Here is a 15,774-nt window from a genome sequence, read left to right as displayed (position 1 = left end):
CTTAAGTGGCTCCCAGGAGTGGTGTTGATATTACATCAGATGAACTTAGAGTCTGTTTTTTGTTAAGCAGGCCTAGATCGTCCAGAAAACAGTCTGAAATGTTTATCTCTATAAGTTTCTGAATTTTTTTGAAGGGACAGACTATTTCTAATGCAATTTTAAAGAAATAATTTAAACTTCCTCTTTTGTAAAATCAATGGCAGTGTGGATACTTAATGCAGGCAGTGATCCAAATGTTCTTGACTTTTTGCTAGGATCCAAGAATATGCATAAAATTATCACTTATTCTCAAAGGAGGCAAAATTTTCCTTTGACAGAGGAATGCAGCAACCATAAAAAACTGCCTGACTCAGAAATCCTCGGCTGGATTTCAGAGGTCTGCACTTGGGATGAATACTAAGCGGGCAGTGAGTGACTCATTCCAGGCAGAGGTTGTCTGGCACTGTGCAAGCTGCACAGAGATGCCCACTACTCCTGGGTAGATCTCTCCTCTCCACCCAATCTGGTACGGGCCTAGCCTGTATGTAAGATGAAGAGAGATGGACCACTAAACAATTAAGTGAGGATTGAGGATTTCCTTTCGAGTGGTGGAGTTAAGGTAGTTTTGCCTCTTTCTTGGAGAGGAGGAGAGAAATCACCCAGGAGTGAAGCAACAGTGGTCCTGTCCTGGCTGTCTGGAAACAAGAAGGGAGTTTTCTAACCAGGTGGCTGGTCTCTCCCGCATCTTCTCTGACGTCACCTGGTTTCTTCAGCAACATTCCCTTCATCCTGTTTTGATCCTTCCCAGGCCAGTTCGTGGACGTTGACTTTTCAGTAGAAAGGGCTAGTCTTCCTGTAGATTTCTTTATACTCTTATAAAAGCAAAAGTTAGTATCTTCATAATAGGAAACTGCCTTCTTTGGAGAAGATTAGTTTGATACTTAAAATGATTTTATTTGTAACCCTATAAATGACTGAGGTTAGAATTGAATTATTCAGTAAAAGGCATAACTTAAATGGAAAGCATTTTTTTGTGTGTATTTGTCTTTATATTGAAAAGTTACCTGCAGTTGGGTTAAATCCTTCACCTGTCACTTTTATCATCCTGTTTAGTTTCTTTCCAATTTGCTTGGTCAGTATTTCACTAATCCACACTTAATTTCATTTTTACAATAGGGCTTTACTGGAAAAGATGGAGCAATGGGACCCAGGGGTCCACCTGGACCACCGGTAAGAATGGAATGCGTGACACTCATCTCCCTGTCCTGACCCCCTACCCCCACTTGCTAGGAAAACACTCAGTAACCTGACCTTTGAGGCATGTTCCTTTTGTGCTGTGGACCACACTGTTGAGGGACCTGCTTGTTTTTATTCTCCTAAATCAAAATTGGCTAGAGAAAACAGATGTGTTAAAATAGAGAGTCTTTCTGTTTAATCAAGTTATACTTGCAAAACAGAAAAATGTCCCTAACTGGTTAGTGCCCTAGTTCCTTCCATGTGTAGTGTATATTAAGTGGTGGGTTTTATGATCTTGCTGGTCATTTCCTCTTCTAGAATTATAAGAGGCTGTAGCTTATGATATTTGAATTTTAAGGATATTAATTACTGAACAGCTTTAAGTCATTCAGAGGATGTAATTCTTACTGAATAGGTTTTCTAATTAAGATCTTTGGGAAAAATACTGAAGCCAGTGACTCTGAAAGAAGTATCTGTATACTTGCATCCAGGTGAGATTGCAATTACATTGTTGGAGGTAATGGATGCTCTTCATGGCTTCTGGCTGGATATGAATGATTTATGTTTAATATATATGTTCTCAAGTAGAGTTGAAAATGTATAGTAAACTTTCATTTAAAGTATTTACTACAGAGATTAAAATTTATATGATTGATGAATAGAAGATTGTTTTACAGAAATCTGATGATTCCATTTTAAGGAAATTTTAGCTTTAGAAGATAATGTATTGTCTAGCAATATTATCCCATGGATGGAGGAGCCTGGTAGGCTGCAGTCCATGGGGTCGCTAAGAGTCAGACATGACTGAGCGACTTCACCTTCCACTTTCATGCATTGGAGAAGGAAATGCAACCCACTCCAGTGTTCTTGCCTGGAGAATCCCAGGGTGGAGGAGCCTGGTGGGCTGCCATCTATGGGGTCACACAGACTCGGACGTGACTGAAGCGACTTAGCAGCAGCAGCAGCAGCAATATTATAAACATTTTACTAAAATATGTGTGAAAGTCGCTCAGTCGTGTATGAGTCTTTGCCACCCCACAGACTAAACTATGGCTAAAGTTTCTTAAAGCTATGCTAAAAGGGAGAAATTCTTATGGTTTTGATGGGGTTGAGGGTGCTGATATGATAGAAGTACGCTTTATTCGAATGCATCAAAGAAAAAGTCAGTTTCTAGGCTGAGCTACAACTTCCTGGAGATAAGGGGAGCTCCACCACAAGGTGCTCAGATACCTTCTCAATTTCTTCCCCAAACAAACTTTTCACTCCTGTCTTTTGATGTGTTTTCTATTTTGATAACAGAAATAAATGAAAAGAAATTGCTTTCTGTAAATTCACTTAGTAGCCAATTTACTAGGATCTCAGTCTGTGAATGGTGAAACTGATTAAAAACAGTATATGTATATATTTTTCAAATAGTCTCAAGTGTATTTTTCAACTATACACTCCATAAAGACTGAATAGGAATTTTTGGTATTTTTTTTCCTCCATGTTATCTTAAATTTAATTTTATTCTTCCTTAATATGCTGAAAGCTTTAAAAACCTGCCATGCTTTGTTAGTTTACTTTCCATGGGACTCCTCTTTCATGGTAACCTTTTGTTTTCTCTGCCTGTGTGTCACAGGGAAGTCCAGGCTCTCCAGGAGTCACAGGACCAAGTGGGAAACCAGGAAAGCCCGGAGATCACGGCCGACCAGTAAGTGGATGGCTTGCATGCCTAGTCATTCCACTGTGAGTGATGAAGAGACTGCAAGACTGTGGCATATTTATGTTATCTCTGCTGTAATACGTTTGAAGCATTTGTTGAAACGATGCTAAACCCATGGATTTAACTTGGTACTAGTTCTAAAATTTTTCTCTCCAAGTTATAACATTCTGGGATGAAAATTGTGGTCATAGGGTTTCTTTAAAAGGAGAATGGGATTATGAGCCAAGACACATATTTCTGCACTGTATAAACACTCAGAGCTGGGTCAGCAGAATCATTCTTTTTATTTAGGAGCGGTATGCAGCTTAAGACAGAAAAACACATGATGGTCCATGGCGCCCCCGTGGATGCTCTGCAAGTTAACCCTTTGTGAGCGTCCTGTGGCCATGCCGCTCGCTCTTTCCTCTTCTGTGGAGGATGCTAGAGCGTTAGCCCCCAGAATGAAAAGAATTTATCTAATCCATTGTCTTACTTTTTTACACTGCCCTGCTCCAACTCATATCCAGTTTAACTTTCTTTTTATCAGATGTTTTGGTTAAAATCATAGTTGAGCTGGTATAATGCATATCTTCCAGTTTCAAATTTGTACCTCCAAAACTGAATGCTTCCCAGGTGGCGCTAGTGGTAAAGAATCTGCCTGTCAATGCAAGAGACAGGATTTTGATCCCTGAGTCGGGAAGATCCCCTAGAGTAGGAAATGGCAATCCCCTCCAGTTTTCTTGCCTGGAAAATTCCATGGCCAGAGGAGCCTGGTGGCCACAGTCCATGGGGTCCCAAAGAGTCAGGCATGACTGAGTGACTGAGCACATATTTGTAATGACTTTTGGGCTCCATATTCTTCCTTACAAGCTCTTCCCTATTTATGTCTATGAAGAATAAATTTATTTTAAGCAGTTTTTGTCTGAGTAGAATTCTGAAATATAAAAATTTATTTCAAAGATCATGAAGTCCAATATGAGTAATGACACACCTATCAGAGCTGTTCTCTGAATGGAACTCTTCTCTTAAGTATTGTCCAAGTTAAAAAAAAAGTATAAACCCAAGTATAAACCCAAGTTAAAATAAGAAAGTTTAATGTCAAACTAACTTAGGGTAGATCTTTATGTGACATGGTGTGCCTTCTATGTTTACATAAAATTAAGCAAGCAGCATAAAGATGAAAGGCCTCCTGATATGCCTCATACACTGTGTATACTCTAGCACATGACTTTATTACTCTCTTTTCATTAATGAATCATGGCAGAAACGTCACAGGAGCGGTTAAAAGTACACAGAACTTTTCAACCCATTCAGAATTCACAGAACTTTTCAACCCATTCAGAATTCTATTTCTTTTTATGATGACCAAAATAGAGTATAACATAAGACTATCACTGATGTAATTGATGGCTGCAGCTAGAAACCTGAAAGAAATTTCTACTTTCTTTACTTGAAATGAGATCCCAAGATACTGGCAATAAAGATGAGTTCTAAATCATATATACTAGACCAGTTTCAGAGAGGCAGTAAATTAAAAACAAAACAAAACAACAAATGGGAACAGAGGAGCAGTTAATGCAAAAAAGATTCCCTGAAATTTACAAAAGGCTCCAAGCTAAATAATGTTTCCATGAGAGTCCAGTACTTTTGATAAAGGGAGAGTCAAGCTCCAGTTTTTCTTATAACTACAATTTGGTGACATTTATCTGGACTTTATCTACCCCGTTTTCCTCGTTTCAGTTCAGTTCAGTTGCTCAGTCGTGTCCGACTCTTTGCGACCCCATGAATTGCAGCACGCCAGGCCTCTCTGTCCATCACCAACTCCCGGAGTTCACTCAGACTCATGTCCATTGAGTCCGTGATGCCATCAGCCATCTCATTGTCCTCCCCTTCTCCTCCTGCCCCCAGTCCCTCCCAGCATCAGAGTCTTGTCCAATGAGTCAACTCTTCGCATGAGGTGGCCAAAGTACTGGAGTTTCAGCCTTAGCATCATTCCTTCCAAAGAAATCCCAGGGCTGATCTCCTTCAGAATGGACCGGTTGGATCTCCTTGCAGTCCAAGGGACTCTCAAGAGTCTTCTCCAACACCACAGTTCAAAAGCATCAATTCTTTGGTGCTCAGCCTTCTTCACAGTCCAACTCTCACATCCATACATGACTATTGGAAAAACCATAGCCTTGACTAGACGGACCTTAGTCGGCAAAGTAATGTCTCTGCTTTTGAATATGCTATCTAGGTTGGTCATAACTTTTCTTCAAGGAGTAAGTGTCTTTTAATTTCATGGCTGCAGTCACCATCTGCAGTGATTTTGGAGCCCCCCAAAATAAAGTCTGACACTGTTTCCACTGTTTCCCCATCTATTTCCCTTGAAGTGATGGGACCGGATGCCATGATCTTCGTTTTCTGAATGTTGAGCTTTAGGCCAACTTTTTTACTCTCCACTTTCACTTTCATCAAGAGGCTAAAGTGGTGAATTGCCCCTCCTTTTCTTCTCTCTTCTATTTACGTTTAGTTTCTAAAACCAAAACTAGCAGTTGCATGTATAACGGTCTTAGCAGGGAACTTAGCTCAGTCACTGTTAGCTTGTCATTAGTGCTTGTATGCACAGTTGTCTTCCTGTTAACATATAAAACCTGATGTTGTATAGTGAATGTTTCCAAGAACTGCTGATGGAATATTTTTATTCATTTACTCAACACCCTTTGGTTTGGTGCCTAACTGTGCTAGCTGGCATTCTAGGGTCTGGATAAAACCATAAACAGGGCGAAGTCCTTGCCCTCATGGAGATCCTAGTGGGGGATATAGACCAAAAATGTAAATACATAATATAGTTTCTGGAGATGATGAGTGATATGAAAAAACGAGACATAGAGTAAGGGGTTAGGGGCTCATTATGGTGGCGTGAACAGGCTATTTCAGATGCAGTGGTCAGCGAGCCTGTCCGAGCAGGTGCAGCGAGGCTGGGAGCATCTGTGGGAACATTATTCCAGGTGTGGGGAAAGATGAACAAAGGCTGAGGGAGGGTGAGTGTGGCACGTGGATGGAACAACAGAGAGATCCGAGTACCTGAAGCGAAGGAAGTGAGGAGAGGCGAGGTCAGGTAGCTGGGCAGAGGCCATCATGTGGTCTACCCAGACCACACTTATTCTAAGTGTGATAAGAAGCCCTTGGAGCCAAGAGTGACTTGGGCCGATTTTCCTCTTAAAAGTAACACTCTGGCTTCTCTGTGGAGAACAGACTCAAAAGGGGCAAAAATAGGAGAAAGGAAGACCAGTTGGATGGATGTTGAGGAGTTGAGGCAACAAAAGTCTTGGAGACGGTAAGATGCAGTTTGGGATGTTATCTGAACATTAGATTTGTCAGTGGTGTGGGTATTCCTTTCAGGGGGTAGCCTGGAGATATACAGAAAGACAAAAACCTCTTGCACTAGAAGGAAGACTTTTTCCAAGATGTTCTCGTGGCCAGTGAGAGGCTTGACAAAATAGGAAAGGGGGCAGCAGAGGATGAGATGGTTGGATGGCATCACTGACTCAATGGACGTGAATTTGAGCAACCTCCGGGAGATACTGAAGGACAGGGAAGCCTGGCGTTTGCAGTCCACAGGGTCGCAGAGACTTGGGCACAACTTAGCAACTGAACAACAACAACAAATTCTGTAGTTGTGTTTGGATGTGGGACCACCATTTGGATTAAGTTCTTTAATAAGTGAGGCATATAGCCCTTTCATATTCAATGCACAAAATCACTAGAAGAAGATAGAGATGCAGTTTAGTTAGGGAATTGATGGAAGGTCTTACTATGACAAGGTCTTCTGGGTTCTTACTAGAACTGAACCAAGATTAACCTACAATAGGCAGTGGAGCTCCCCAGCCATACTGACATGATAAAAGGGTAGAATGGTAGCAAGGGCAGTGTGACATGTATTTCAGTTCCAGATCTCTGTTGTGAATGGGCATCATAAAATGAAGACGCAGTACATAACTTCTAAACGTGATCATAAAATTCACATCTCAGCACTGTTTTGGAGGACACGTGCTTCTGAGAGAGGGAGAGAGAGAGACAGGGAGACAGATTAGATTCCTTTTTACAGACAAGCAAAATGTGAGTAACTTCAGTGTGAACACGATGTGTGATTTTGCTAATTTGTTAGAAAATAGACCTTGCTGTCTTTCCTCATGTCCATTCATAAGTCATTTTAGACTGTGTTTGTCTGTTTGTAATATCTGAAATTCCTATATTTCAGGGTCCATCAGGATTGAAAGGAGAGAAAGGCGATAGAGTATGTATTTCTTAAAATTTGACTTACAAGTTTACTTTTTGTGTTAAACGTTGAACTCTGGAACTATGAGAATAATATGCTGACCGACTTGCTGGTTTACTTCACTAGGGAGACATTGCTTCCCAGAACATGATGCGAGCAGTCGCAAGACAAGTCTGTGAACAGTTGATAAGCGGTAAAATTTCTCTTCCTTTGAATATATGAGTGTTTAAGTTAATTGCAGGAAAATGCAGAGTATTTTCTTTTTTTTTAATTTTATTTTTACTTTATTTTACTTTACAATACCGTATTGTTTTTGCCATACATTGACATGAATCCACCACGGGTGTATACAAGCTCCCAATCCTGAATCCCCCTCCCACCTCCCACCCCATATCATCTCTCTGGATCATCCCCATGCACCAGCCCCAAGCATCCTGTATCCTGTATCGAACATGGACTGGCACTTTGTTTCTTACATGATAGTATACATGTTTCAATGCCATTCTCCCAAATCATCCCACCCTCTCCCTCTCCCTCAGAGTCCAAAAGTCCATTCTATACATCTGTGTCTCTTTTGCTATCTCACATACAGGGTCATCATTACCATCTTTCTAAATTCCGTATATATGTGTCAGTATACTGTATTGGTGTTTTTCTTTCTGGCTTACTTCACTCTGTATAATCAGCTCCAGTTTCATCCATCTCATTAGAACTGATTCAAATGTATTCTTTTTAATGGCTGAGTAATACTCCATTGTGTATATGTACCACAGCTTTCTTATCCATTCATCTGCTGATGGACATCTAGGTTGTTTCCATGTCCTGGCTATTATAAACAGTGGTGCGATGAACACTGGGGGTACATGTGTCTCAATTCTGGTTTCCTTGGTGTGTATGCCCAGCAGTGGGATTGCTGGGTCATAAGGCAGCTCTATGTGCAATTTTTAAAGGAATCTCCACACTGTTCTCCATAGTGGCTGTACTAGTTTGCATTCCCACCAACAGTGTAAGAGAGTATTTTCTAAGATACATACTTTCTAAGATAAATGTTTCTATTTCATTTTCACAACCTCTTTTTTTATACATTGTCAGTTTTGTATCCTGTTAGATAAAGCTGATGACATTTTAATGATTGTCATCAAGATAAAACAGTAACCCAAGGTAAAATAATAGCCAGTTATCTTTATATTCAGTCTGATACAAAATCACATTTTAAAAGGGCCTTTCAGTTTCAGTATTAGTGTTTTTTACTGGGTTTCCATTGAAGCAGCAATCATTGCATCTTTTAAGTTATGACGTTTGAGTTTTACTAACTCTTAAGGAAGGAGGACTGTGGAGATTAATTTGATTCTGAAAAGTCCACGTTGATGGGGAACTTTTTATTGCCTCCTTTTGATTCATGGGCTCTTTCTCCTTATTCCATGAAATTTATTAAGTGATAAGGCCTAGTGCCTGCAAACTGAGTGTGACCTCCAACTCCAGGCCCTCCTTTTCAGAAGTTTTAGACCAGCTCTCTCCCAGGGTGGTTCCAAGGAGCCCCTGCTTTAGAGTCAGCGATGCTGCGTGTGAGAAATGAGTTCCTTGCTCACCCTAAATCTGGTGAATCACTCTTTGGAGATGAGACCCAGAAATTTGTAGTGTTTGAAGTATCTCACAGGTGATTCCAGCTTACACTAAAGCCTGATTATCACTGCTGTAGGCACACACACAAATGCTGCCATTTATTAATTTTAAAAAAGGTTCTCTTTTGAGTGACATCATCGGGCAAAACCTTGGGGCTTCATATCAGAACCACGTTAAACTTTCACAAGTCTTTTATGTTTTGAGTAATGCTGATGGCTTACTAGACAGTATTTGGTGTTCTTATCAGGGATCGTTTTGTCTGGGATGACTGGAGTGTTTTAATTTAGGGTTGGGATTCTAATTAAAATGTTTGCCAGAGGCGGCAGGAACAGAGATGAATGTCACTAAATACTAAGAGAAATCTGTTTCGTGTCCTCATCCCCTCCTTTCTGGGTTTCTGACTAATAAGTCTTATTTTAATTTTTAGGTCAGATGAACAGATTCAATCAGATGCTGAACCAGATTCCAAACGATTACCACTCAAGTCGCAACCAGCCAGGCCCTCCAGGCCCCCCAGGTCCCCCCGGCAGTGCAGGAGCCAGAGGAGAACCAGGACCTGGGGGGCGGCCCGGCTTCCCAGGCACACCAGGGATGCAGGGGCCCCCGGGGGAACGAGGTAGGTGTTCTCGGCTGCTGCCTAGGCACCAAGGAAGGAATCCGGAAGTGTAGACGCCGGGTCGAAAAGCACGTGGACGGCTGAGCTTGGCAAACGACGCTGGTCTTGTTTGGGCAGCCCCAGAAGAGTCACGCATCCCTGAACCTGTTTTTCTTTCTAGGCAGCTGCAGGCTATAGAGATCCTTATCTTAGAACACAGGAAGATTTTGTCAGGAGATCTTGGTCAAGACAATGCCATTTTCTGATTGTTGTTGTTAGCGAGCAAAATTGTTCCTTGGCAAAGGGAATCAGGCACTAAAACCTTATTAATTGTTTTGACTGGCAAGAGCTGGGCAGCAACTGAATGTAAGCAGCCTTAGGATTTTAGATCCAAATTCTTCTGGTTCCTTTACTCAGGGTCTGGAACTGGTCTTATGTGTTTATTTGGCTTTAATTTCATGGTAGATAAGTGTAATTGAAGGAAAAGAAGAAAAACAAGATTATCTGATTCCAGATGGTTCAGCATGCTGGGGACTGACTTCGTGAAAGTAGTGGTTAACATTTTGGGGAAAACCTAGATGCTTCTATAATTCTAATGGTTTAGATGCCATCCTCGTAGGATTACTGAAGCTAAGGTAACTTTGAGATGTCTTCAGTGGGTTCTAATCCTTTATTCAAGATTTCTGTTCTTAATTACTGTTTCTAAAATAATATAGTCGACGTGTTTGTTTTCTTCAAATTATTTTTCCCCTGACTTGTAGCCAGATTTGTTTCTTGGCCATGAATCTGGAATTACACAAATGTCTAGAAAGAATTTTGGCTTAAAAAGTGGACTTCTGTGAAAAATTGGGTTCTGCTTTTACTAAGGGAAATGAATTACTTGAATCAAGTATTATCGGTTCCGATGTAAACTACATTTTTCCCAGATAATTTTCCCTCTGTGTTTTACCATTTTGTCCTTGCTTAGGTTTGCCGGGAGAGAAAGGTGAAAGGGGTATTGGATCTCCAGGACCTCGAGGGCTGCCTGGCCCCCCAGGTAGGTTTTGCTGGTACATTAGACAAGAGAACATGTAAGTACTGAGAGAGCACACAACCCTCCTCAGAGGCACAAACTCATCCTGTGAGCTTCAGGCAGGCTGATCATCATGGTATATATTTGAGCAAGAAGTTCCTCTTGATCCTGCTCATTTTTATGTTTCGTTAAAAAAAAAAGTTTCAGCACATTCTATTTAAGATTTACTCTAACTTTAATATATGAGGGTCTGAGTTTTAGTGACAGAGGGATGCTGTTTTCTTTTTATGGGATTCCTTTTTTTTTTTTTTTTTCCCCTGCTTGTTTTGTTTGGCCTCACAGCTGTTAAGGATGGTGTCATTTCCTGTTCCTTCCGCTGTTCTTCAAGATGCTAATAGACTAATAGACTATTGCTAATGGACTGAGGAAATATATCCTCATTAGAAATCCTGACACATCCCAATATTTCATTCACAGGCTTTTTATTGATGTTGTTCTAGGTATTTTGTTTACTAGATTGAGAATGAATTGTTATTTTCACTATAAGGTCCGTGAGACCCTTGCAACCATGGTCAGCCCTGGAGGTTAAATCTTTACATTTGTGTTAACCATGAGTTAGTATCAGTAGCTTCAGAAATAACATTGGTTCATACTGGTGATTTCTAAGGAAATATTTTCTTACCATATGCTAGAGAATCAGCTGGTCTTGAAGTAGTGGAGGTGCCAAAGTATTGCTGACCACCTTAGGAGATGCATTTAACAAGAGGGGCAATATTTGTCTTAAACCCACAATAGGTCCACAAGGAGAATCGAGAACGGGTCCACCAGGGTCCACAGGTTCCAGAGGGCCTCCAGGTCCCCCTGGTCGTCCTGGAAACTCAGGTATCCGAGGCCCTCCAGGTCCTCCTGGATACTGTGACTCATCCCAGTGTGCCAGCATCCCATACAACGGACAAGGCTATCCAGGTATGTTGTTGCCATTATAGGGACCCAAATTCAACTGAATTAAAAAAACCTGTATGGAAATAAAGTTCCCTAGGATTGAAGGAAAGTTGATTTGAGGATTTCTTGAAGATAGCAACTCTTTCAGTCGTGTGTTTTGATTATGTAGTAATAGTCTCTCTCAAAAGAATCAATGTTAATTTTAATGACATTACTTCACTGATAGGAGTTGAATAATTATTTTCTCCTTCTTTCTATACTTTTGCATTTATCAAATCACAACATAACTTCTCTGTTTCTCCTGATAGTTCAAAGAATGTTATTGATTTTTTTTTTTTTTTTTGCCTAAAGGTTGAGAACAGGGATTTGTTGAGTACAACTGTAGAATGTTAAGAATATATATAAAATTTGTTTTGGGAATCTAATGTGTAGGCAGACTATTTGATAACATAGTGGAGGCAACTGAAAATATTTCACTATTTCACTTTGTCCATGGAATTAGTATTTTATAAACTCTGGGAACTAATTTTTCAAGAGTTGGTCACGAAATTCTAATATTTGACAATTTGACAATTACAGGAGGCAGAAGTCTCTTAAGCCTGAATTTGGGGAATATGGGGACAGAGGCAATATGCTGATCTAGAAATTAAAAAATTAATGCTGTGGGCAGTGGTCAGCAGTGACCTTTTTCATCAGTGCACCCTCAAGCATCTTGCAAGTTTTAAAAATGATACTGCTGTTTGATATGGTTGGCTACTAGCAAGTAGTGCATGAGTAGTTGAATATCTAAATATCTATATATCTATATATTTATGTGCATACTTACATATGACCAAAAATAATCATGAATCTTAAATTTCTTATGCAAACCATTCACAAAATTGCAATTTCATTCTTTATAAAAGAAATTTGAATTACCTCTGCCTTCTGGTATGTATGAGTAACTTGAAATATATGGATATATACATATATAATTTAACCATTACATACTTAAATGAATGTGTATAGATATTTTTTTTCCCATAGTAATTCAACTTTTAAAAACTATCATCTTTGACCTGTTTCAGGTTCCGGCTAACAAATTTTCTAAGTCGCCAGCGCTGCTTACAGTTTGAATACATGAAAATCCTGTTTCTGAGATGTTTGCGCACGTGCTTATTAGAAAATGAGTCTGTATGGAAATCTCACCACAGATCTGGTTAACGAACCGGGTGGACATCATAAAGGAGGGTGGAGACTCTTTATACTAACTTGAATGAGACGAAAGCAGTGGTGTTAGTTTATAAGCCTGATGCATTTCAGTAATAATGTAGAAAAATATTATTAAAAAAAAAGTTCAAACACAGCTCATGAGCGCCTCGGTTGTGAAAGAGGTGCACAATAAAACTACTAACCGCGGAGATGATGCCATTTTGGGAAAAACAATTAACCTGGTTAAAGAGAAGTACCTTATGTAAATAATAAACTAATTATGGCTTGTAAATGATTTGTATGTGATCCTGTCCACTAAAATCACTTAACAATTCTACAATCAGCTTCTGCCTGCCGCTTGCTCTCTGCCGGAATAACATCGAATTAGAATCTCCTCATCTCTTGCTTGTTAGCGATGTCTGATTACCTTATGTACATGTATTCTCATTTGGGTTTTTGTAATCGCCCTTTTCAAACCAAAGTTTCAGAATCCCTTTTTTTCTTCCTGTTTCGCTGTCGTCATGGGTGGTCCTCACCCACCAAGTTGTAACTCAGGCTGTGGGCCAGACAGCCACAGAAAACGTCATGTACTGTATATTACTTGGTGATAATTGATTTTCACCTCCAGAGTTCAGTTTTAAGGAGCTAATATAACTTCCCCATCCTCTCCTCATCTTTCCCAGTGGTTCTCTGAACTGAGGAATTCGAAGTTATGAAGTTACTTGGGGATTTGCAAAAAAATCCTACCTAGGTTGGTTGACAGTTTTCTTTGGCACAGTCGCTGACCCTCCCCAGGTGTCTGTGCAATGACTGTATTTACTGCTGGACCTCTGAAGGTTACAAACAAGTGCCATTTCAGATCACCAAATTCTCTCTGCAAATGGAAGGAATCAGAACGTTGTAATTTCTCTGCTTTTATAGTCATGAGATTAAGCCTGTAGTCCCCTCGGGTGATGGTTTAGCTTTTGGTGTGTGTGTATTCCTTCCAAATCATGCCATAACTGTAATGTTGAATCGGACAGAGCCCTACGTGCCAGAGGGCGGGGCCTACTTGCCCGAGCGCGAGCCCTTCATCGTGCCGGTGGAGCCCGAGCGGACAGCGGACGAGTACGAGGACTACGGCGCCGACGAGCCCGCAGGCGAGCATCCTCCCCACGCGCGCTGGCGGCGCGCCCTGCCCCACCGCCCCCGGCAGTGACCCTGACCCCGCGCGCTTGCGCAGCGCGGCCGGGCTGCGGGGAGGTGTTCGGATTCCCATTTACAGGTCAGACGGAGCAGTGGACGTCTTACCTGTCACGTTTCTTCCGGCGTTGCTTCATCGGAGAGTACCCTTTCTGACTGTTAGCGAACCTTGTTCCTGCAGGAAGCCTAGCTCGCTGCCCGCGCAGTCTGTAGAAGTCTTTTGCCTTTGCCCTTGAAGTTGCTTGCAAGATCCTTTGTCCACAAAAGCTGCGGGGAGAGAACCTGCCCTGTGCCTTAATTAGGTAGCTCAGCAGGCAGCCTCAGTGAAACTCTTAAGCAGTTAAGTCCTGGAACCCAGAGAGACGGTGTATTTTGAGAGGGCAGTTTATCTTTTCCAGTACTTACCTGCAATTCAGTTACACCCCCATCCAAGCAGTTTCCCTCGTAAAACCAAAAAAGAGGGAAAAGTCACTCCATTGCAACTGTTTATCTTCCTCTTCTATTCTCTGTCATACATTAGGGCATAGAATGCTCTTATACATCTCTTTTTAAAAACCACAAACCTTAAGCCATGTAGCTGAAGTTATTGTATCAACTGGATACAGTTCCATATTGCCTTAAACCTCCTTGTTTTAGACACGCTAACATTTATGCTAAATTGCAGATTATTCTGCAGAGATGGAATTGCATGTTTGTGTTGTATATTTAGTATGAACTTTTTTTTTTCCAGAACATAATGTTAGTTATCAAAAGCAGTTGGAAAATGTTTGCAAGACTATGAACATAGAATTGCTGCTTTTATATTTTAACTGCAGATTGTGAATTTCACTGCCTTATATTATTTATTTCTGAAACAAAAGAGGCATTTTTCAATAAAACTACTGAAAATTTGACATGGTATGTTTTTTCTTTAATGTCCTTTGGGACTATTCAGGCCGTTGTTACAACAAACAAGTTCATATCCTTGGATACGGTTACAAAGCTTGTTACTATTAAATTATGGTAAATAATGTTAGATTTTTAATGATATGGTGAAGTCATAGAAAGTAGTGAGAGAGCCTTTAAAGGCCCAGCAGATTTCAAAGGCTTTATTAGGAATGTAGAGGACATGTGGGTTGGTGGAAAAACAACCAAGTATCCTAGGAGACCCCGAGCAACCAAACAAGCTTTAACAAGTCACATGATTTCACGTGCACTTACTCACTCTCCTATACCATACTTTACCCAATAGCATGTTTAACTACAAAAAGAGTAATTCCTTAGTGATACCTTCTTTTGTACATTTTATGAATACAATAACATCATTTTAAATACCAAAGAAAACAATGTTCATTTGAAAGAACCAACATTAACTGAAGAGAGAAGTATGGAAAGAAAATTTTCCACGGAGTAAAACATAAGGTTTAAATACTTCCTGGAGACCAAGATCAAAAAGACTAGATGATAAATGATTGTATTGTTTGATTAGGAGTTTTAAGCAGGTCACCAAATTCATAGTATTCACCTGTAATTTCCGATACATACATTTTAAAGTTGAAGGAGACCCCTGAGACCATCCCAGTCCAAGTCTTCACTTTAAGTGGGAAGAAGCAGACTCTCTTAATCAGTATCAGATCGAACCCTGTCTCCTATGTTGCGGGCAGTCCCCTGCATGGCAGGTGGGTTCTTTACTGACTGAACTACCAGGGAGGCCCTAAAATCCTCAGATACCTCCTCATAAATCTGATTTTCCTCCACTGTCCCCATCAACCACCAGTTTCTGAGGCTAGAATTTTGAGTCATTGTAAACTCTTTTCTCCTTTCACATCCAATTCATCAAGTCTAACTGACTGAGCTCCTACATACATATCTTAATCACCCCATTGTTAGTACTCAATTTTAGATGCTTGGGATCTCTTATCAGGAGTGTAATCACAGTCTCTTAAATGGTCCTTTTTTTCTTGTAGCCTTTGTCAACTTAAAAAAATGTACAACAGGAGAATTGTGAAAAGCGAAAGTGAAATTCCCTCGGTCCGTGGAATTCTCCAGGCCAGAATACTGGAGTGGGTAGATGGATGACAGGCATGAAT

The 15,774-nt window shown here is 40.5% G+C and overlaps 1 protein-coding gene across 3 annotated transcripts in view; it reads left to right on the top strand.

The window, feature by feature from the left end:
• COL12A1 (collagen type XII alpha 1 chain) overlaps positions 1–14,598 on the top strand; it is a 120,709-nt gene extending 106,111 nt beyond the window's left edge. For 2 of the 3 annotated variants that reach the window (XM_040239048.1, XM_040239045.1), the window contains 8 exons: positions 1,156–1,209; positions 2,837–2,908; positions 7,143–7,178; positions 7,287–7,353; positions 9,211–9,399; positions 10,346–10,414; positions 11,186–11,356; positions 13,546–14,598. In XM_040239048.1, the coding sequence (XP_040094982.1) occupies positions 1,156–1,209; positions 2,837–2,908; positions 7,143–7,178; positions 7,287–7,353; positions 9,211–9,399; positions 10,346–10,414; positions 11,186–11,356; positions 13,546–13,721 (834 nt within the window). In that variant the 3' untranslated portion in view covers positions 13,722–14,598. Of the gene's footprint in view, positions 1–1,155; positions 1,210–2,836; positions 2,909–7,142; positions 7,179–7,286; positions 7,354–9,210; positions 9,400–10,345; positions 10,415–11,185; positions 11,357–12,399 lie in introns of all 3 variants that reach the window. The other variant, XM_040239047.1, reaches the window with a different exon arrangement.
• The last annotated feature ends 1,176 nt before the right edge of the window (positions 14,599–15,774 follow it).

This window comes from Oryx dammah, unplaced genomic scaffold (assembly GCF_014754425.2).
Source record: "Oryx dammah isolate SB20612 unplaced genomic scaffold, SCBI_Odam_1.1 HiC_scaffold_4, whole genome shotgun sequence".
NCBI lineage: Eukaryota > Metazoa > Chordata > Mammalia > Artiodactyla > Bovidae > Oryx > Oryx dammah.
Note: the sequence above shows the minus strand (reverse complement) of the source record. Positions and strands in the feature narration are given on the sequence as shown.